Source organism: Sorghum bicolor, chromosome 4 (genome assembly GCF_000003195.3).
Source record: "Sorghum bicolor cultivar BTx623 chromosome 4, Sorghum_bicolor_NCBIv3, whole genome shotgun sequence".
Taxonomy (NCBI): Eukaryota; Viridiplantae; Streptophyta; class Magnoliopsida; order Poales; family Poaceae; genus Sorghum; species Sorghum bicolor.
The window spans coordinates 55,880,257-55,902,135 of NC_012873.2; the positions used below are offsets into that span (position 1 = coordinate 55,880,257).

At 43.6% G+C, this 21,879-nt stretch overlaps 3 protein-coding genes and 1 non-coding gene across 8 annotated transcripts; 2 read left to right on the forward strand and 2 right to left on the reverse strand.

Moving 5' to 3' along the window:
- Window positions 544-625, forward strand: TRNAS-AGA. Its single transcript has one exon. It is a non-coding gene; the product is annotated as a tRNA-Ser (tRNA).
- On the reverse strand, window positions 8,047-8,705 carry LOC8056505 (cyclin-F2-2). Its single transcript, XM_021459563.1, has 2 exons — window positions 8,487-8,705; window positions 8,047-8,460 (listed from the first exon to the last, which is right to left on the reverse strand). The coding sequence occupies exons 1-2, from the start codon at window positions 8,703-8,705 to the stop codon at window positions 8,047-8,049; spliced, it is 633 nt and encodes a 210-aa protein (XP_021315238.1).
- Window positions 9,849-16,432, reverse strand: LOC8072439 (serine/arginine repetitive matrix protein 1). The gene is made up of 4 exons (XM_002454103.2): window positions 16,403-16,432; window positions 14,670-15,442; window positions 10,166-10,238; window positions 9,849-10,055 (listed from the first exon to the last, which is right to left on the reverse strand). Exons 1-4 carry the CDS (start codon window positions 16,430-16,432, stop codon window positions 9,927-9,929), a joined length of 1,005 nt encoding a protein of 334 aa, XP_002454148.2. The 3' UTR covers window positions 9,849-9,926.
- On the forward strand, window positions 10,956-15,577 carry LOC8056506 (glutamate synthase 1 [NADH], chloroplastic). Of its 5 annotated transcripts, XR_002451753.1 has the most exons (9): window positions 10,960-11,089; window positions 11,207-11,398; window positions 11,509-11,628; window positions 11,719-11,832; window positions 11,927-12,079; window positions 12,162-12,262; window positions 12,452-12,548; window positions 13,153-13,269; window positions 14,697-15,577. XR_002451753.1 is itself a non-coding variant. In XM_021458181.1 (6 exons), the coding sequence occupies exons 1-6, from the start codon at window positions 11,297-11,299 to the stop codon at window positions 12,516-12,518; spliced, it is 657 nt and encodes a 218-aa protein (XP_021313856.1). In that variant the 5' UTR covers window positions 10,956-11,296; the 3' UTR covers window positions 12,519-12,712. The 5 variants fall into 5 exon arrangements, 1 of the variants encoding a protein (XP_021313856.1); XR_002451752.1 differs by lacking the exon at window positions 14,697-15,577 and adding an exon at window positions 13,496-13,800 and having other exon boundaries at window positions 10,956-11,398; XR_002451754.1 differs by lacking the exon at window positions 12,452-12,548 and having other exon boundaries at window positions 10,958-11,398.

The window sequence follows — 21,879 nt, forward strand, 5'->3', positions numbered from 1 at the left end:
TAAGTACTAACGATTTCGTTTCCAGCTTCCTGCAATCATCATTAGATTCAGCAAAGCACCAACTCATTCCTATCATTCGTCGTTCCTGAATCATTCCATTCGTCCGAACCAGGATTTTTTTTTAAATAGAGAGAGAGAGAGAGAGAGAGAGAGAGAGAGAGAGAGAGAGAGAGAAGAGTCGTTCCATTCGTCAGCATCCGTCCGTCCATCAGTCGCCGGGAGCGGCCGGTCCAAGCCCAAACGAAACTACCCCGGCTCGGCCCGCTCTCGCCTCCCGGAGACGCCTCATGCTCATGGCCTGCTTGCCGTGGATCCGGCGGACCAAAGCCACCGTGACGCGCCCACGCTGATCTGCTGCTGCTCAGAGCGCCCGCGCATGACCCTCCCAAGTCTTTCTGCTTTGCTGTTTGATCGCAGGATTTCGTTCAATCAAGGAGTACAGCACTGCCATTTTGGTCCTGGGCGGCTGGGTTCTTGGTGCAGTGATATCTGGAGAAGAACATTTAGAAATAAATAAGTTTAAATTTAGATCTTTGCATCGAAGTGGTCGTGCCGGAGTGGTTATCGGGCATGACTAGAAATCATGTGGGCTTTGCCCGCGCAGGTTCGAATCCTGCCGACCACGTTTTTTTTCATGATGTTTTGTTCTCTTTTAAATTTTGTTTCAAAGAACCTGAACTCTTTTTTTTTTGTAGTACTTTGCAATGTAAAAAGTAGGGAAGATTTAGTTTTAGATTTCATTAAACAAGATATTTCCTGAGTTTTTCAAATTTCTCATTTAAAAATGGTCTTGCGTTCAACCATCCACGCGTTCCATTGTCCTCTTCCTCTGATTTCAACGTTCAGTTTCATCAACATCTCTACTACATCTCTAGCAATCAATCACCCCCCATTTTCCATTAAGCACCAGTAACGGCCCTACAGATAGCTTTGAAATCTCACCACACTCCACTGCCCAAAGCACCGAACTAATCTACATCAATCTACAAGATATTATTATCATATAAAAAATATCGCAGCCCGTCAATGAAATAAATGCATTCCTCCATTTCGCTCTGCTTGCTTGATCGGATTCCTCCGGAGTTAAGCAATTACACAATAGACTATCAGAAGGAGATCAAAATGCTTCAGCACTTGATTAATGCATGACATCAGGTGTTATTGCCCCTGCTTCACTCTGACAAGGGCCGAATTAGCAGCCCTACTAGTAGTACTAATTACTAAAAGGAGTGCGTGAGGGTGTCACTCCAGCAGCACGAAGTCCCCTCTCGCGGTCGCCACAGGCAAGAACTGGTCCATCGTCGTCCTTGCGAGACGACGGGGATGAGATTGGATAGCTTGCTTTTGGGTGAAATGGAGGCTTCTCTCTCGGTGCAGCCACAGGAGGAGGAGGAGGAGGAGGAGGAGGAGGAGGAGGAGGAGGGCGCCTCGCGGATCCAGTCAAGGTGATTATCAGCGCGGTTTTCACTGTGAAGATCAATCGATCGCAGCTGCGAGATCGTAGCTATACTTGATCTTAATAAGTGATTAACAAGTAGTGACTGGATTTATATATATGTATCTCTCCTGACTGAATAGTCAAGAGTTTGTTGCATGAAACGCTGAGGCTGAGCTGATTTGGTGCAGGGATGGTAGCGGCGGCGGCTCCAGGGCGCGGCCCTCGTGGTTCCGTCGCGCACTGAGCGGGCTCCTCATGTGGAAGCACCCCGCGGCCGTGGAACCGCCGGCGCTGGCGCGGGAACGGGCATGGGAGCGCGCGCCAACGGAGAGGCCGCGCTGGCGCTCGTCCCTCAAGAAGGCGGTGGGGTCGGCGCTCGCGCGCGTGTCCGTGGCGTGCGTCGGCAAGCCGGTCTGCTCCGGCGTCCATGACGACGACGTCATGGATTCAAGGAAGAGTCCGCCACCGCGTCGGCGGCGGCGGCGGCGGAGGAGGAGCATCCGTTCCGGTGCCCGTTCACCCCCGGAAGCTGTGCTCACGGGAGAATCGGACGACTACTGGACATTCGCTTTCAGGGGGACGTCGTCGCTGACCGACGAAATGCTGATGCGGCGGTTCGTGCTGGAGGAGGACGCCATGCGCCGGCGCATGGAGATGCGACAGGCGGCAGGCGGGTCTTGGCTTCCGCCGGGTCCCAGCAGACTCAGCCAGATGTCGCTGGCGGACGACGACGACAACGCCTGACGAGGCAGGAGAGAACAGTTCGACCTCGCCCCAGTGCAGTGAAGCTCAGTTTCTCTGAGCTTGTTATGTATGCTTGTTTGATTTCGGCTCACTATTTGGTTCGATGACAATTACTCTATCCGGCAGCTGTTCTAAATTGTAAAATGTTTTGGCTGATTGTTCATTGCTTTTACTAGCTACTCCGTTTGTTTGACATTTTCTAAGTCAAATGTTATTATGTTTGACCAACCATTTTAAAAAGTGCTTATCGTTTCACAGCATATTATATGTTATGAAAGTATTTCTTATGGTAAATATAAAAATATAAATCTTATGACATAAATCTATATATTTTTTAAAATCAATGGCAAAAAATACAAATATTTGACTTAGAGCAAAACTAATATGACATCAATAAAAATGGTACACATGACACCAATTATTGTACAATGCAAAACGGACCTCGATTGGTTTGCAGAGTGCTTATGAACTATCCATTACTAGTGTGGTGTTTTTGCTGGATGCCAATTATGGTCCAAGAATATTAATTTGAGTAGCAAAGATATTCTTTGCTTAGATATAGTACCTAGTTTTTTTACTTGGTGCAATGTTTGGCGAAAGTTGATCGTCAAGTATTAGTTACTGAGATGCTAGTGAATTTTAACCCATTGTCTAAGTGCTACTCAATATTGTTAAAACACTACTAGAGAGTGACATGTATATATATTAGAAAATCCAATGACATTTAAAACATGCTCCTTTTGAGTAGCAGACAAAGAACTATTACAAGGTTAGCCATTAAACACAAAAATACTAAACAAATAGTATATTGTGTTTATATACTCTTTTAATGCAACAAATAATGGTCACCAATATGCATGTTTTCTTCTGGTTCTCCTTTAGAATTATATTTAGAAATAGTGATGTGTGAGCCCAGATATAATATTCGTTTGATATCTGTTGTGATGGATTTGTTGTAAACTTGTAATGTGTTGTTAGTTGTTAGGAGTTATTTTGGTTGGATCTAATTATTTGAGGTGTGCAATTAAAATTTTATTTATTTATTAGTTTGAAGCTATTTGGTTTGATATGCCAATTATTGTGAAATGATATTTGTGTAGCAAAGATACACATTGGGCTGTTATTATTATGATGTATGGCCAAGTTACTTTTGTATGTTTATAGAAGGCACTTGAGATTAAGAGTTTTGAACCAAATTGAGAGAATGTGCCTATAATAGGTGGGTTCTTGTCAAAGGGTCTCCAGCCTAATGGTTAGAGCACATGGATAGCATCCAACAGACTTGGGTTTGACTCCTCGTGGGAGCGAATTTAAACATGTCTGAAATAAAAAAATAAAAATAGGTTGAGGTTCCCCAAGTTGACTTCGGTAAAAAAAATATGTGGGTTCTTTTGTTGCACTTGTTCTTTTAGATATAATATTTAAGGAACAAATCTAGCCAACCACAGCACATACTTGTAAAGTATATGTTTTAGTTTGTTCTGCATATACCATAAGCATTAACATAATTTGCAAATAACCCCATATATGCATGTGACAACCTATATCTATAGCTCCTCGATGCACAAATTCTATGATGCTCTTAGAGTATAGCTCCAGGTGTGGTTCAAATCACACCATGGGATGCTTACTGAAGTACTGAACCATTAATATCATAGTGTTCGAGCCAACTCTACTAGAGCCTAAATTTGATTATGCAGATGAGTCACACTAAGGGCATCCAGAGTGTTTAATTAGTACCTCTAGGGACCTTAAGGCATGAAATGATCAAATAGGGCCTAGAGGAGGGGAGTGGGTGTTGAATAGGCTGTTAAACACTATCTCAAAAACAAGTTAGGTCACTTGCAAATAATCCACATAGATTGTTGTTAATGCTTCGCCAGTTTGTGAAGTATTCAGAGGTGTGAGGTTGCCTACTCACAACCCCATCAAAAAATTAGATCAACAAAGTGTCTTGGGTTGCTTGGGTGTTCCTAACCTATTCTTAAGGTCACATGCAGCTCAAAATCAATAGAGAAGTAGATTGGGCTTAACTCTAAAAGTCGATGCTTTATGAGAAACTCAAAGAACAAGCTTCGATAGAAAGAAAGAAGCCAAGTACATGAGAAAAATATATTTATCCAAGGTTTAGCCATTCAACCAAGATGTGCCTACATCCTTATTATTGTGGAAGCCATAGAGGCTCATACTCTTTGAATCATATCCTCTTCTCAAGGAATTAATGAAGATCAGGCTTGAGGGTACTTACTAGAGTATTTGGGGCAATAGTAACTTCTTGGAGCACACCACAAGCTTGGGTGCTTCAACAACCAACGTCTAGCCTTCTAGGAGCGAAGAGTAGCAAACACCAATCCATGGGTTTGATGAAGAAATGAGTGTTGAAGGGATGGAATTTTAGTCACCCCCACTCAAGATCTCGCTCAAATCCTAGTGAAATACAAAAGTGAGCAAAAGGTGGAAGAGAGGAAAACACCTTAAATGGTATAAAGAGTTCTTGTCTAGGGTTTGTTCAAAACTTAATAAGGTAATTGTTAGAATGAGTGATGAGGTATTAATACCCACCCACCAAAAAGAGTCGTTGGCACGGTCAATTTGTAAAAATACCATGCACATGCATAGATAATCCATAACTAGACACCCTCTTGGACAATTTGCTTAGACTACAACAAAGAGTCAATTAGCGGATAATCCACACAAAGGCATGGATAGTTCACAACTTGATGGATATTTCCATAGATTATCTGCAACACTTAGGTGTAAGGCTACATGTTGTCCATTTGTTTAGATTTTTTAGCCCGGCCCTAATAGTGCATGTGTTGCATCAAGTGTATCTAAAGTATTATTAGTTCAGTTGAGCACTTTTGAATGCTATTTGTTGATAGTACGGCATCCTAAACATAATATAAGCATCACAAAAAAAATTAAAAATGATCTTTATGTGGTATTCTTGCTTTTCCTGTTTGAGGGGACTAAGCACATATGCCTTATCCATTTGTGTTTAGAATATGTTCATGGCTCAATAAATGTGTTAGATCCTTAATAAGAATCATCAACAACAAAACATACAATAGGGCTTGAATTCACTATGAAGGCAAGTCCCATATTTTCTATGGTCTCCTCTTTTGTAGGAAACTGGTACTAGACCATAAGGTGGGTCCTGTTTGACAATTAAAAAACACCTTATGTTGGCCTCCTCCATTTCCCCATCGCTTAATCACGTAAAATCATTGTCCAATGGAATGCCCCACACTCACCCATGCCAAATTTGTACCTTTGTTTAGGTGTTTTGGCGGTCGCTTGCCACCAATGACGAAGCCCATAACCCCTCCTTGCGGATCCCCTGCATGTTGCCATCATGGAGGTGCTCTTTCTTAGCCAAATTAGGCGGTGTCCATGAGCTCCAACTCTAGTAGACTTACACAACAACGACATTCTAGTACCCTCCACTAGCACCACAATGACATAGCCTAAGTGCTAGAGATCCACAATGCTAGAAATCCTCCATGCACATGCTCTTGCAATCCTCCTTCTTGTGATCCACCACTTCTTCCCTAGCGGATGTGACGATGGATTGGCAGTACTAATTTTTTATTCCTTAAGGTCGAGATTTAAGCCAATAGATGAGTCTTATGTGTTTTTGGGTTAAGTTAAACTCTCTATTATGTATATGGCTACCTTTATGAATGCCAATTGGGTCTTAAGGCCCCAATTATTTCCCACACTCCAGAAGCCCTAAGCTACATAAAATAATGTATCTTGCACATGGCCATTGTACACCACTCTCTTGTCAATGCTAGCAGTGGTGAAGCTTGCTAAGAGGGGCCATTCTATATAATTGAGTATTAATGACTCATGAACAACAAAAAGTTCACTGTTTAGCAAACAAAAATTGTATTGGGAAGGGGTGGCATGGCCCAGTGTGACCTTAACCAAGCTCCGCCCCTGAATGCTAGCATGGTAGCACCACTTGGAGTGCACCTTCGCTGCTCCTAAGGCTATAGTGTCTAGCAAGGTTAAGTGCATTGATGAGGTGCTTCACCTCATTGTTGGGTGGTTTTTGATGCTCACCAATGTGTTGGTGGATGAGAACTGCTAAACAGTGGTGTGGGTGTTGTCTATTACCCTCCAAATATCGTGGCCATGTTGAGCCTCCATGTGAAATAGCATGGCCACCAGGCCACCACCTCCTCGAAGAAAACCACAAGAGGACCCATCCCCTCAACACACTTGTCGAAGGCATCTTGCACTTGCACCACCACATGCAACCTGATGTCCAATATAATGCTGCAAAATTTCTAGCTAATCAATCCGCTATAGCACTCTAGAGCTTATTGATCTGTCGGGTCCATGTCTAGATGAGCTTATCCCTATTCTACTTAGTTCTAAGCCTAATTTCTGGATCTATGTGTGGATTGTTGGGAGGGGTAGTGAGGGGATGGGGGAGGAAGAATGAGGAATGGAGATGAAGCTTGGCTGCATGGGGGATATAGGATGGATAGGAGAGAGAGCTTTTTACTATATCATGTGTCCCACATTAATTTGATGTGTACACTTCAGAAATTCAACTGGGCTTATGTTCACTTTTCATGCATGATTGGCATGCACTAGCATTTTGGATGCCCTTAGCTAGACAAAAGAATATGACAATGTGGAAGCTTGTTTTGTTATACATGTAGTTTGTCTTGGTAAACTATTACATATTTCATGACAATTAACTAGCAATGTATTTGAACTTTTGTGTAAACACTATTTCAATGGAGCTATGTAAGGCATCTTTGGTCCTGGCCTTGCCTAGCTGGCACGAGCAACGAGAAGCTCCCCTAGCTAGGTGAGCCAATTTGGCTCTCTTGGTGGAGCAAGCAAAATCTCGTCTGTACGGACTTTGAAACGCTTTGGTTATTAAATAACCAAACACATAACTTCTCGCTCAGAATCCTTGTTGGGTAAGGTGATATACTAACCAACAAAAGAACCAAGTTGATCTAATACTTGCAGAGTGTTGATATGAGCTACCAAATATATATTCATGTTGTTTTAGTAGAGGAGTGTGTCACGAGTGTAACACATTATTTGGTGCTATGAAATTTGAGTAGGCGTTATTTCAAGGATTTATATTAGGGCGACCTATTTTGGTGAAAAGATAATTGACTGCACAATAATGAACCAAGAATTACCCTATAGACGTTAATTAAAATAACTAAATGTAAAATATATTGTGTCGATCCTTAATTTAGGTATGTTATTTGGTTTTTCAGCTATATCCTATCAAATGAACCCAAGATGGCTAATCTTTATGACTTTGAGAGGGAATGTTCTTCTTGGCGGCTGCTTGATTTTATATATATATAAACTAAAATGACTTACTCCTCCTTATGCATGGGTACTTACCTCGAGCGTGCATTATCATGAGTATCCAATCTCAATATATATTCTGTTAACATGCATGTATTGCGCTAATGTGATTATATATGTATTTGTGATGCTGATATATGAAGAAACAAAGCTGCGTCGGTGGCGTGTATATGTGTATGTAATACTGTAATTATGTGCACACTACATGAGACAAATGTCTTTTGTCATAAACACACGCACACACAGTGCAGTTAAACTCTTTTCACAAGATGAATACAAAAATACTCCATGCATTTCAAATTATAAGACATTTTGGCTTTTTAAAATACATAAGTTTTGCCACAAAAAGTTACCAAACAATCTGCTCAGATTCTGTGCAGTTACGTTAGCTAAAACCTCTGGCCGTGCATCTCGGAGCACCAGAGTAGTTCTGCTGTTAATTCCTATACTTCGTTGGGTCGTCCGCAATCGCATAGAACATTGGAAAGAGCTCGATGACGTCGTAGGAGCCATCACCATGGTGAGGAATGAGAGAGTGTATTGCTTCGACGCAGCGCTCCAATTTTATGGGTTCGTACCCCGGCCGTCAGCTCCTTGAGCTCCCTGTTCCAACACCTCATCTGCCCGTACGTCGGCTTCAGCGTCAGCCTCGCCAGCAACATGGCCGCCGCAGCCACAGCCGACGGCTTGTGCTGGAGGCAGCCGTAGTGGAGCAGCGACATGTCCGCGAAGTCATGCGCGCAGGAGCGGAGCTCCAGGCGCGCCTCCTCTTGGCCATAGTGACGGGTGAAGTGCTCCACGAACGTGTACGCCGTGGGGCGGCCCAGCCGGTAGTCGAGCGCCGCGAGCAGCGCGCGCTCCATGTCCAGAGCACCTCCTCCTTGCTCGAGGCGAAGCCGCCGCCGCCGCCGCAGCGGCGGCCGTAGCTGGCGATGTCCGCGGCGTCCAGTACCTCTACGGTTCCCTGGTCCTCGTACTTGGCCGCGGCGTAGACGGCCACGGCGCCCAGGAGACGGAGGCGGGGCATGCCGACGTCGTCCGCCAGCGGTCGCACCGAGAGGAACCGGTCGGCGTAGGAGACGGCGCGGTGGAGCGCGCCGGGGGCGAGGCCGTAGCACTGGGCGAACCGTCTCATCCAGCCGACGAGGGTGGGGCGGGTGTCTTGGCTCATCCGACCCCGCTGCGTCGTCTCCAGGTAGTCCGGGGACGGCTTGGCTTCGGCTTCGTCCTCCTAGGCCCGGAGGGTGGCCTCGAGGTCTTCGTCGTGGCCGTCATAGAAACAGCAGAGCTTCGGAAGAACCCTCGTGGAGTTGTCGTCGTCGTTGAGGGTGCCGCCGTCGCAGACCGGAGCAGCGGACGACACCGATACGGCGGGCTCCTCCACGCCCGGCTGGACGACGTGGCCGTCGTCGTTGTCGTAGCACGGGTCCCACGGTGCTGGAACCTCCATGGCAAGGGAAGCTCTGCCGTCGGCGTCAAAGGGGTTGCCGTAGTCGTAGACCGGTGACGGATTGAAGCCGGCGGATGGTACTGGTAACGCAGGGAGTTCGCCGACGGCGAGGTCGAACGTTCATTGCTGGAAACGGCCCGAGCTGGGCAGGCCGAGGAAAATAATCATCACAGAGATCGGACAAGCTGATCGGAGGACGACGAGCAATGTCGAGGCCGAAGCTGAAGGGATGTGTCTTCCTCCTCCCCATGTCGCCACCGGAGATGCACCTGGAGCTGGCAGTCGAATATATATGGAGGCGCAATGCCAAGGTCGAAGCTGAAGGGGTTGGTGTGCATCGTCGTGGCGCCACCGCTGGAGCAGGATTCGAAGCCAGGCGGCGGAATCTGACGAACGAGAGGCCGCTTGATGAAGGCGTCCATGGCGTCAACCCGCGTCGGATTCGTGCTGCCGCCTGCCCAACCGGTTTCTTTTTTCCTCGTTTTGTTTTTTTCAGATCTTTTTTTTTTAAATGCTAAATCGGGATCGCTTATGATTTACTACTCCGTAGCACTTGGTATACACATTTTATATAAGAGCATCGGCAATGGTGCATCGACTCAGGCTTGCGAAAAGATTTCGGATTTTTGGTACTCTAGCATTTTCGTTCGTTTGCGGTAAATATTGTCCAATTATAAACTAATTAGACTTAAAAAATTCGTTTCATAAATTACAGACAAACTGTGCAATTAGTTTTTGTTTTCTTCTATACTAGGTAGCGTGCCCGTGCGTTGCTACGGGATAACTAACATTTTTTATTAAAAATACATGTATCGCACAATAAGATAATAATATTATAATAAAACTTAAATACCAGCTATAAAGTGATATTTATCTTAAAGAAGCAAAGTTTCTGAAATCAAACATAGCCACGGAGAGCATTATGTTATAAGTTCACAAATTCTACTTTATAGACTTTTCGGTGATACGACCAAGATAATGTTTAATATCGGCAGGAAGAAATCTTCGATATCCATTTCTTTCGTGCGCTAGTAAATCCACAAATAAGTTTCGCAGCATCTCCATACCATTCTGTCACATATTTGAGTATATGTATATATATTAGTGTGTGTCGCATGAATAATACAACGTTTTTATGAAATAAATCTTGTATAAAAATTGAGACAAACTGTTAAACTCACGGTATAAATGTGTGTGGCTTGTGGTCTATTCCATGCAGACATATACTGTAAGATGAGAAATCCACTTAAGTACCTGTATCAAGATTCACGATCAGCAATATATAGAAATAGTTAAACCATATGTATTTGTTATTGTAAACTATGGTGATTTTGAGTTATTTACCCATCTATGTCCTTTGCAATGTTTTCTGCCCGTTTAAATTTCCATTTGAAAACATCTTCATCCCATCCAGGAATATGTTTATTTACTGCGGCCGTGTAGTTGTAGCTAAATCCAAGAGTGTATTTGGCATACATAAGCGCTGGTGTGTCTTTACACCATTCTTCAACAGGTCTAGGGTCAATCATGATAAGCATTTTTTCTTACTGATCGAAAACATAAAGCTAAACATGGCAAGTTTGTGTATTCACATTACATATTTTACAATAAATTCTACAATTAAGAATCTAATCTCTCAATAATACAATCACAAATATGTGCTTTGCAGAGATTTATACATCGTTCCCCACAAGACAAAAAACTTTATTTTGAAATTTTAAAAAATATATTCACATTTAAAAATGGAACATATTTTTTTCTCCATATAAAATTAGTTTACCCCTATTATACAATTTAAGTATACATAAACAATTTTTTACTTTTATTTAAATATAGGTTAGCATGCCTATGTGTTGCTATAGGATAGCTAGTAATTTATACTGAAAACATATTTTGTAGGATTGCACTGTTTAGTTTCTACTAAAAGTTTTTTGGAGCCTGAAATGAATAAAACAAAAAATAATTAATCGCCGACGCCTACACTCCATCCATCTTGATGTCTCCGTCGGTTCCATCCCTTTCTCACTCGCTCAGGAGCTTCTTCCTCTTCCGACTCCGTCGCTTCCCCTCCCCTTCTCACTCGCTCACCTCTTCCTCTTCCGACGGTGAGCATCGCCCTACCAATCCTGGACGCCACCATAGTCCTTCCCTGCTCCATCTCTCCATCCTCCAGTGCCCCTCCTCTCTCACCCCTCGGCTATGCTGGATGTCGGTCGCGCCAGGCTGCCTGCTGGTGAAGGAACGGCCGAATCTGGCCAAGGGATAGAGCTCGGGGGTGAAGGAATGGCCGAATCCACCGAAGGGTCAACCAGATGCAGCGAAGGGAGGACCAGATCTACAATCCCTCGTTCGAGCGCGACGCGTGCGGCGTTGGGTTTGTCGCTGAGCTTTCTGGCGATTACAAGCGCGCGACTGTGAGTTTCATCGATTCCTTCAAAGAGGCGATGCCACATGTATTGTAGTTACACTATTTTGATTTATCACGTTTGGGATGCCAATTTTGCTCTCCTTTTTTTTACCACAGGTTAATGATGCTATTGAGATGCTTGAGAGAATGGCACACCGTGGTGCCTGTAGCTGTGAGAAGAACACAGGAGACGGTGCCGGCATCATGGTCGCTCTACCACATGACTTCTTCAAAGAGGTGAGTTCTTTGCAACAAAAAGAAATATAAGAAAGCGAAACTGTTCTTTTGGACAGTTAATTCATTGCTTTTGCTTTGGTGTTCCTGCAGGTCACAAAGGATGCTGGGTTTGAGCTACCGCCACCAGGCGAGTATGCTGTTGGAATGTTATTTATGCCAACCGATGAAAAGCGTCGTGAGAAGGGCAAAGCTGAGTTTAAGAAGGTTGGTGTAACACTGTTAATAAATTTGATAGCCTATTAGCAATGCAGGATTTGCATGTTTTCATTTCCTCTGATTAACGATGTTGTCCTTGCAGGTCGCCGAATCACTGGGACATGTAATACTCGGGTGGCGTCCAGTTCCAACTGATAACTCAGACCTGGATGAATCTGCACTGGAGACAGAGCCAGTCATTGAGCAGGTTTTTATTACCAAGAGTTCAAGATCAGAGGCTGAGTTTGAGCAACAGGTAATTCCATAGCATTAGATGTAATTGCACATCAACAAATGTGATGGATTTGGCTTTAACATTTTTTCATGAATTGTTTCAGCTATATATCCTTAGGAGACTCTCAATCATCTCCGTCCGAGCAGCTCTGAACATTAAGTGTGGAGGAGAGAGGGATTTCTACATGTGTTCTCTGTCTTCAAGGTGCTTCCCTTTTCTCACTTGAGAAGTTTTTGTTTTTGTTTTGTTTTGCTTTCATTCGGTTTCATGGCTGAAAAGGATCAGGGAGTCCCCACTAAGCACAGTTTTTGAAATGAAACTTTGGCAAGAAATTTAAATTTCTGTAGGGGGAGAACGGAATAACCATGTTGATACCCGATAACCATGTTGCAGAGTCCAGCTGCAGTTCTGCTATGGCCGACTGCTATGCCCGACTCGTCAGGATGTGACCTCCGATTAGGTGGTGGGAAGGAAATGTGTTTGGTTTGAGGTAGCTTAGGGCTCCCAACTGTTTTGCATGAAATTCTGTGCAACTGACGCTTTCTTTTTCGTAGTGCTAGTGCTTCATTCTGATGTTCTATTCAGCATCTTAAAGCTGCAAACTATGGCTGTAATAAGATTTCTAAATCCATATATTAAAACAGGTTCACTCAAGGTTCTCAAAAAACACCTTTCCCAGCTGGGACCGTGCACAACCAATGCGCCTGTGCACAACCTATTAGTGCCTATATGTGACACATTCCATCTCAGCCCTCTGTTAGTTTGATCATGCGGCTGTGTTTCATTTATGCTATCATACTATTTAATTAGTGTCATTTTACGCCGATGCTGCTAAATCAATAGAATTACCAATCTGTGAAGTTTCTACTTTTCACTTCTCTGTTACTAAAATTACCACTAAAATTGAATGACAGAAACATTTAGAAGGTAAATGCTGTTATATTGCTTAACTTCATTTATTTGCATATTTTGTCCTTTTGCTTTTTTTTTACTGCAAGTTATGTCTGAAAATAGTATATGTTGATCTATAGCTATGCCCTTGTTACCTTCACATTTTACTAATATGCTTGCCTTTCTGTTTGGCAATTCATTAGACATACAGTTGTTGGTTGGGTACTTTCTTGCTGGGTGTGACTTTCCAAGAGTGCAGAAATGAGCGATTTGCAGAATCACACTCCATTTGGTTTGAGAAGATTCTGGGTAATTTGCAGGTGATGCATATTACTTTCGTGCAATTTATGTAGAATGTATGTTCACAAATTTCTAACTTATAATATCCTCAGAAGTTAGTTTTGCCTTTTCTTTTTATTCATTGCTGTCGTGTGTCTGCATTGTATTCCTATATGTTTTTCTCCTTGCATTGATCCAGAAATTAGGAAAAGATTTAAGTGTGCATTTTTGGTGTCTTATGATAGCCTGTTTATGTCTTTTTGATAGATTGGAATGGACATCATAGCCACATGCCATTTATTGATTTGAGACTTTGAGTGCAGATAAGTTGAATCATTTATTTTTTTTTCATGATCTATTTCAGTTTTCATACTTCTCATCAATGTTTCAATATAAAACTGCTCTAAACTACTATATTTGTCTTCTATGGTACATATAGTTTTCTTAAAGCGATATAGCGTGTTTAGCCCCTCCTTATATTTTCATGGATTTGTCTTTTGTCACTGGTGATACTTGATAATAGATAGAGCTCTTTTTATATCATATCTCCAATTATTTGGCACTTTGTGTTATACAGCATGTGGATTTGCAGATGATCCTAATCTGAGTTTACTGATTCTTGTTCTTTCATCATGCTTTATTGCTTTGGGAAAAGAAAACCTAACGAAGGCATATATACTAAAATTTAGAATTCACAATATAAATTTAATAAGAAGAGCTCTTCCACCGTATCTATTTTTCTGTTATAACTTCTAAGAACACATCCTCATTATTTCAGTCACAAACCTGTCTTATTTTTATTATCACTGCACTATCATAATCACCACTATAATATTTTATATATCTACATATGACTTATTACGGACCATCTGGTCTTAACATATCTTTACTTTATTTGTCTATGTACTCACGCCGCCTAAAAGTATCGCTTGTTGTCTGTATGTTGTCTTTTTTAGCATGCACTTGGTCATATATTTATTAAGTAATGTATAAAAGTTTTTCTTAGCAAGCTTTCAATTGGTGATCATTTTATGACATGAATATTAAAATATGGAACCTTTGTCTGGTGTATAATAGATTAATAGTTCTGAAGTAATTGGGGCTGGGCCCTTCCATTTTGAGTGCCACTGAAACATTCTCTGTTCATTTATAAGGCCGTATGTAAATGCATTTTTCCTTTTCCATTTACAGGGTGGACTTTTTGTGTATGACATATTCTGGGTGTTCTTCATTCCAGTTATCGTTAGTGTGGCTAAATATTTTCAATGCAGGAGATAGCTGCACCCCCATTCTATAATTTTTCAATTAATATTAGTTACTTTGAACTGTGTAAAGAGCTGTTTTAAATTTTTTATTTGAATAGCTGCACCCCCAGTCTAAAATTTTACAATTAATATTTAGTTACTTTGAAACAAAATGATGTGTATAATATGTAACTCACCTTGTTTTATGGTTGTGGACTGGCCAGGAAACGCAAAGGCGAGGGCGACTCCAGGAACTGGCAAAACGCAGGATTGACGGCTTCAAGGACGGTCGCAGGGCTGAGGTTGCCAACGCAGGTTGGGCTCGGGGGTCGGGCGACGGCGAGGGCGACCTGGCAACGCAGGTCGTGCGAGGGCGTCGGGCGATGATGAGGCGCAGGTCGGCGAGGGCGTTGGGCTGCGGCGTCGGGGGCGAGGGCGTCGCGCGTTGGGCGTCGAGCGTCGAGGCAACCCGACGCAGGTCGTGCGAGGGCGTCGGGCGAGGATGAGGCGCAGGTCGGCGAGGGCGTTGGGCTGCGGCGTCAGGGGCGAGGGCGAGGTCGAGGGCGACGGTGTCGATGGCGTCGCGCGTCGAGCGTCGCGTGTCGGGCGTCGCGTGTCGGGCGTCGAGCGTCGGGCGTCGGGGTCGAGGCAACGCGGGCGTCGGTGGCGAGGGCGAGGGCAACTCTCCAGACCTGGCAACGCAGGTCGGGCGTCGCGGCCGAGGGCGACGGTGTCGGTGTCGGGGGCGGGCGAGGGTGAAGGGCGAGGGCGTCGGTCGTCGGTGGCGGAGGGCGAGTCTCCTGACCTGGCAACGCAGGTCGGGCGTCGGGGGCGAGGGCGTCGACGAGGACCCAGGACGATGGAGGAAGAGGTGCGACGTCGGGCGAGGGCGAGTGCGAGGGCGTCGGGGGCGAGGATTTGGTACCGTGCGATTCTTTCCTTTAGAAGAGCATGCGATTAATTTTGTTTCCTTTACAGGACTGAGATTTTATATCAGGAATTCTTTCTTTTTCTTTATTTCATTTCGCACCCTTCCACCTCTCTGTTATATATTATTGTGTGTTGTAAATTTGCATCAGGAATCCTAAGTTGTTTTTTTTTTCAATATTTACCCTTCCACGTTGGGGCGTCGGGGGTTTCGCACGTCGGGGTGTGGGGGAGCTACCAAAAAAAGTCGCACCATCCGGTGGTCTTACTTTTGTTCTTTTGAGTTGTAGGAGATTTAGTGCTTTATGCATGTGCTATAAGATTTGATGTGACGGAGAATTTTGAAAAAATTTTAAATTTCGAGGTGAACTAAAAACGGCCTCACTTAGACAGCGACATGTCAGGAAAACAGGAGTCAGGCATACAAAAAGCACCATGGGCTCCACAAAAACATAAAACACATATCTCTCTTCAAGCGAGTACGAACTTGGCCTTGTTTACTTCTAAAAATTTTTGCAAAATATGAATAGTGATACTTTCGTTTGTATTTGATAAATATTGTCCAATCATGAACTAAGTAGGGTCAAAAGATTCGCCTCGTCAATTTCGACCAAACTGTGCAATTAATTTTTATTTTCGTCTATATTTAATACTCTATGCATGTGTCTAAAGATTCGATGTGACAGAGAATCTGAAAAATTTTGTAAAATTTTTTAGGAACTAAACAAGGCCCTTATAGCCAAGCAGGGCAATTGTTGCTTCTCTCATTCCTTCAAAACCGTTTTCTATTCTCAAGAGTCAAATTTTGCATCTATTCATTCTCTCTCCTTCATGAGTCGTATTCTCCACTTATGGCAGCTCATATGATGAGTCATTATTCTTCCTCCACCACGGATGCCCTAAGGAAACTCCTCATCATGATTCCTATTTTTGGTTTTTTCTCCTTCCATAAGACTGCCGACTACACCATGTTCTTGGTGTGTCCAACCAAGCCACTGCCAACCTCCACCGCCGTCCTTGCCGGCGGCGCCATCGCCATTGACCACTGTCTACCACCTTCCACTACTCCTTCAACTAGTCCTCCATTAACCGAGGGGGTTGCTCGACCCCAGGGGCGAAGCCACGCTGTGTTACCGTGGTGCACTGGCACCAGGGTGCACCAAAAATTTGTTAGTAAATTCACTAATACTCACCATGTAATATGAGAAAAATTCATTTGTTGCTTGAGTGGTTGTAACACTCTCGTGTTGAGCGAACTAAAAATGGGACATGTCATCATGAGCATTGCATCAAAAATATGTTAAGCACACACTAATGCATTAACCTAAAATAAGTTTATTTTGGATGAATGTGTTTAGGAATTTAAGTGTGTTTATTTTATGTATGGATGCTTGTTTGGAGTTTAAAAACGTTGGGTGAGAGTTTTCCGAGAAGCTTAAGGGGGGAAAACCCTAGTTTCCAAAACCCTAGATTTGCCCCCTTTTGTGCAATTCAAAAACCAAGCAGAATTTGAAGTTGAGTTTAAAAGCAAAGTTGTAGGTCTTGTCAAGATGTACAACTTTGGTGTTTTGAGTTTTTGAAGTTTCAGTACAAAATTCAAAGTAATTTTGAAAATACAGATTTCCGGAAAGTGTCCCCTTTTCAAACTTAAATCTCCAATTCAAAATCTGTTTGGAATTTTGAAAAATGGTCAACATGAGAGTTGTAGGGCTTGAAAAGTTGAACAACTTTCATGTTGGGAGTTTTTCAAGTTGTTTTACAAAATCAAAAGTAATTTTGGAAATTCTGTTTTGCCCCAATTCAAAAATTTGGAATTTAGCTTGAATTTCAAAACTGTTTGGCAAATTTAGCTAATTTTCACTCAGAATTAGCTCTGGCCACCAAAAGATGTTTTGTAGCTCACAAATTTTTGTACAACTTTTATTTTGGCATATTTTCATCTTCTATTCAAAATCCCAGAGTAATTTTATGTTTTCAGAAAGGGTATTTTGGGGAAAAGGGGGATAAGCTCGACCCTGTTCATGGCGGTGTGCCGCCGAGCGTCGATCGGCGTTTGCCGACTCGTGAACCGCCGTTTCACCCCGTCATAGCGCGTGTCCGCATCCGTGGCAAAGTGGAGCAGCTGCTGGCGAAGTGGAACGCGACGTGCCCTTCTCTCCTGTGATCGCCGATCTCTTTTTCGCCACGGGAGCACCGACGGGCAGCGGCTCGTCCAACTCCAAATTCGCCTCGATCGTTCCCTTCCCAATCCACCCGAGCACTCCCCGAGTTTCGCCAGGTCCTTAGCCATCGATTGCGCCCCTGAGCGCAAGCTCTACCCTTCCACAACTTCACACCGAGCCGTTTTCCTCTCCAACTCCGGCCGAAACGCCGCCGTGAGCATCTCACGTGGCCAGCATCAACCCGAGCTTCTCCGACGCTGCTTCTTGTTCCTTTGGGATCGCGGTGAGCCACTGATGCTCTTGCGCTGCTCTTTTCGCGCTCTACTCAAGCGTGGTGGCCGGCATTGGCTCGGCCGGGGTGGTCGTCCGCCGCGTCCATGGCCGTGGCAGCTAGGGTAGGGTAGAGCGGGTGTAAAGGAGGTCTACGGGTGCGCAAGGATCTGGGGAAGCTAGCGCGCCTCGCTGCGGAAGCCGGGAGCTCACCGGTGTTGCGGTGGAGTTCGCCGGAGCGGTGGCACGAGGTAGAAGGCGAAGCTGACGGGCGGGACCCGCCCGTCAGTGTCTGCGTGAGGAGAGGGGCAGCGCGCGGTCCGCGCGGGGGAGCTCTCCCGAGCTGGTTGGGCCGAACGCGTGGGCCGAACTCCTGGGCCGCAGTGACACAGTGCTGTTTTGTTTTTTTTTTCTTTTATGCAGTTTTTGGTTTATATTTGAATTTGTGTAATAAATTTTGTGCTAATCCAAAAATTATGAGAATTTTTGTATAGCTTACATAAAATGGATAGAGCCTAAGAAAAATGTTAGGTTTGATTTTCTGATAATTTTCATGTATACATAAATTGCCTTTGTTTATTAATGAATAAACCTTCCATGATTTTTAATAATTTATAGGTATATCCAAAAATCATGAAATTTAATATGTGAGCTTGTGTTACTGTTATTTAGCTTCATGGTTAATTTCAGCTCTGTTTGATAAAGTATGCTCTGTCTCTTAATAAAGCTATTTAAAATGTTTATAAAAGAAATAGAAATAATTAATCCCTTTAGGATTTGGGTGATGTTTTGGATTGTTTGACAACCATGGTTACTTAGCATGATATGCTCCCTGGTTATGGTTTATTTTTCATATAAATAATCTTTATGATATGATAGATTCATTTTATTGCTTAATAAAGATGATAAAACTTGTTTAGAAATAATCCATGTTTTTGGGTAGCTAAGTTAGTTGTTTCTATACCGTGAAGGTAAATTGTACTCGAGATAATCATAGTTTGTTGTTTCTATCCAAGATCATGTAATTTGTCTTTATCATATCTTGAATATATCATAATCATGCATATGCATTTTTACGTATAGAATACGCTCCGGAAGAATCTGATCCCCAGTGGGTTTCTTCCGAGTTTGTGGATCCTTCGAGAGTAGTTGAGTTGCCGAACTTCCCTTCCGGTCAAGGCAAGCCCCGGACATTAAACCCTATCCTTGTATTTTCATAAAGTTATTTATATCACTTGAGTTAATATGATGCATTAGGTGAATAGGAGTTGAGTGAATCCTATTTGCTGCATTATCTACCTTGATGATTTCAATATTAACCTTGGTACTTGCTTTATGAAAATGCTTAGTATGCTTAGCCCTGCTTATTAGATAAGTTTTCAAATGAGAAAGTTTGAAGGGTTGTTGTGGCATACTTTTGTAGTCGATAATGTTAAACTTGAGACCGGTCGGTGGACTTGCTTTAAGAATGGAGTCTTAAAGTAGTGTCTCCAACTGAGTCGATTAAGGACCGTACCGTTGATTGGCCTGTTGTGATTGAGAACTTTGAGTACAGCCCACATGCGGCGGTAAGCCTTACCTATAGCTATTCCGATACTTGAGAACGGCTAACCGCGTACTGGGAGTGGAGAGATGGCGAGAGTAGCGTGTACCCACCTTACGGATCTGAGATGACCGGGAAACATCTAGATTGGCTGTAGGATGGTGGTGTACTGTACTCTCGGGTGACGCTGGACCCGTTCTTGTATGGGAGGATCTATAGAAAAGGTTGACATATGCAAGATTAAGTTCTACATATGTCGTGTGGTACTGAATCCCCAGCTGGGTTTAATCGATTCGAATCGCCGTGTTTCCTCGGATATGGAGCCTCAATCCTCGTACCATCATCGTAGTAATAAGTGAATCTTTGGTATAAGAAAGAGATGATTTGCTTATGCAAGTTGGATAATGATCTTGGCTAGTTATAAGTGATAATCTTGAGTTAAAACTTGAAAGTAGGCTTTAATTTTAGTAAGCTTTTATGCAAAAGAAATACTTGATCTTGTTAAAGCTTTACCTTGAATCCCCATAGCCTGCATACTTGAGTCTTCACCTCTTTTATAGTCGGTTAAGTCTTGTTGAGTACTTTTGTACTCAGGGTTTCTTAACCCATGTTGCAGGTGAACCTCTTGATAATCCTTTTGATGGTCATGGTTACTTTACTCTTGTGGAGGAAAGTGACGATGAGGTTTCTGATGTGTGACCTTGGGCAAGTAAAAAGTTGTTGTGTGAATCTATGGTTTATGTAATAATAAAGTTCCGAAGCTTTTATGTATTAAATACTTATGGTTTGTAAACCTTGAACTTAAGTTTCAATACATGTTATGTAACCTTTCCGCTTTTACTCTGATTTCTCTTATCTATGAAATGTTGTAATACTGTGATGCTTGATGAGGGAATTCCTGAAAAGATTGTTACGTGGATGATTCGGGTTTCCCGAGGACACCCGACAGACTTCTTGAGTCATTTGGAACTCGTGCACGTTGATCAGAAGTCTTTGGGACAATGATGTGTGCATGTGGGCCATTTAATTCAGGAGGTTCTGCCACAGCGGTGCACCACCATAACATTGATGATAGCCTCGCCCCTGCTCGCCCCACTTGCACCGCCTCCCATCCATCTCCGACAACGGCGAAACGTCGCCTTTGCCGCCACCCACATTCGTCGTCGGCCTTAATCACACCATCCTTCTCTGCCTTCTCAAGTGACGCCCCCATCACCTGCACTGTCCAACCGGCCTCTTCCACCGCCCCCAAGCGGCACCCTCACTGTCCCACCTTCACCATCGTCTCGACTGTCACCACTGTTTGTTCGCCAACATCCCCAAATATCTCTTTATAGCCGGAGAACACAAAAACTCCATGGCCATATCTAGCTCTGAAACCCCAAACCCTAAGAGGAGGAGGTTAATTAGGAGGATGAGGATGAGGACCCACCTTGCCGTTATTGGTAGCATCGGAGCTTGAGCGCACGAGTACGAGGAGTAGAAGAAATAGTAGATGAGCTCGAAGAGTAGCAACACAAGGAAGAAGATGAATGTTTGCCTGTGAAGCGGATAAGGTCGACACTCAACTGTGTTGCTACTGGATCTTAGTGCGTACTTTAGGAAATGGCCTAAGCGTCTCGGAAATGAGTCAAGAGGATAAGTGCTCGCCGAAGTTGCTCACACCGGAGGCTCAACTAGGCTAAGTGGTTCTCGACCTTGGGAGGCAGTAGCGACCAAGGGGTAGAACGCGCACCTTCGTCTTGCTCGGGCTATTAGGGTTTTCCCATCCCGACTGACGCTGAGAATGTATCTTCAAAGTATGTCAGGCATCTACATCCTGACATGTGGGCATAGACACAGGGCGCTAGATCCTGTCGGGCTATGTTCCCCTGTTCCCGCGAGGCCATGTCGGCCACTCCCAGCACAGGATCATGTTTGAGGCGTAACCCAACACGACAAGATCACTGCACGCCTATGCATGAACAAGTCCGGGAATGCATGGCAGCCTCACCACACATGCGTCCAAACCCTTGGTGTGTGATAGGCGCCATGAGAAGGCAAACCCGTGGAAGGTTCAACGGTAGCAGCCGACACTTGATGGTCAATTCCAAGCTAGATAATAGAAGTAGCTGAAGATTATCGATGACCACTACCAGGGGCGAAGCTACATTGGGTGTAGTGGGTGCAAATGCAACCCCTAAAAAATACAAAATTAGTTGATTTGGTTTAGATTTCACCATATATACACCCCTTAGAACATATGTTTATGCATTCACAAGGCAAATACACCCCTCTAAAAATTGCTCTAGCTTCGCCACTGACCACTACGGGATGAGGCGATGCCTATAACACCTTTTCTATTTTTATCATATCATAAAAACCACTGAAGGGAAATGTTTTTCCAAACCTTGCATTAAAATACACCATATGTATTTTTGTGATTTTGAGTGGTTGTGTGCTTTCTGGAATTTATTTGCGGCACCAAAAATATTCCTTGAATCCAATTCAAATTCGTCCAAAATC

What these genes read in the sequence shown, in the direction of transcription:
- LOC8072439 (XM_002454103.2), bottom strand. Translation starts at nt 16,432, where the DNA reads ATGGCGCCGCCGGCAAGGACGGCGGTGGAG. An exon ending in CGGCAAGGACGGCGGTGGAG is followed by an intron (nt 15,443 to 16,402) that starts GTTGGCAGTGGC and finishes AGTCCTGTAAAG; the next exon opens with GAAACAAAATTAATCGCATG. An exon ending in GTCCACAACCATAAAACAAG is followed by an intron (nt 10,239 to 14,669) that starts GTGAGTTACATA and finishes ATCTTGATACAG; the next exon opens with GTACTTAAGTGGATTTCTCA.
- LOC8056505 (XM_021459563.1), bottom strand. Translation starts at nt 8,705, where the DNA reads ATGAGCCAAGACACCCGCCCCACCCTCGTCGGCTGGATGAGACGGTTC. An exon ending in AGGACCAGGGAACCGTAGAG is followed by an intron (nt 8,461 to 8,486) that starts GTACTGGACGCC and finishes GGACATCGCCAG; the next exon opens with CTACGGCCGCCGCTGCGGCG.
- LOC8056506 (XM_021458181.1), top strand. Translation starts at nt 11,297, where the DNA reads ATGCAGCGAAGGGAGGACCAGATCTACAATCCCTCGTTCGAGCGCGAC. An exon ending in GCAAAGCTGAGTTTAAGAAG is followed by an intron (nt 11,833 to 11,926) that starts GTTGGTGTAACA and finishes TTGTCCTTGCAG; the next exon opens with GTCGCCGAATCACTGGGACA. An exon ending in AGGCTGAGTTTGAGCAACAG is followed by an intron (nt 12,080 to 12,161) that starts GTAATTCCATAG and finishes GAATTGTTTCAG; the next exon opens with CTATATATCCTTAGGAGACT.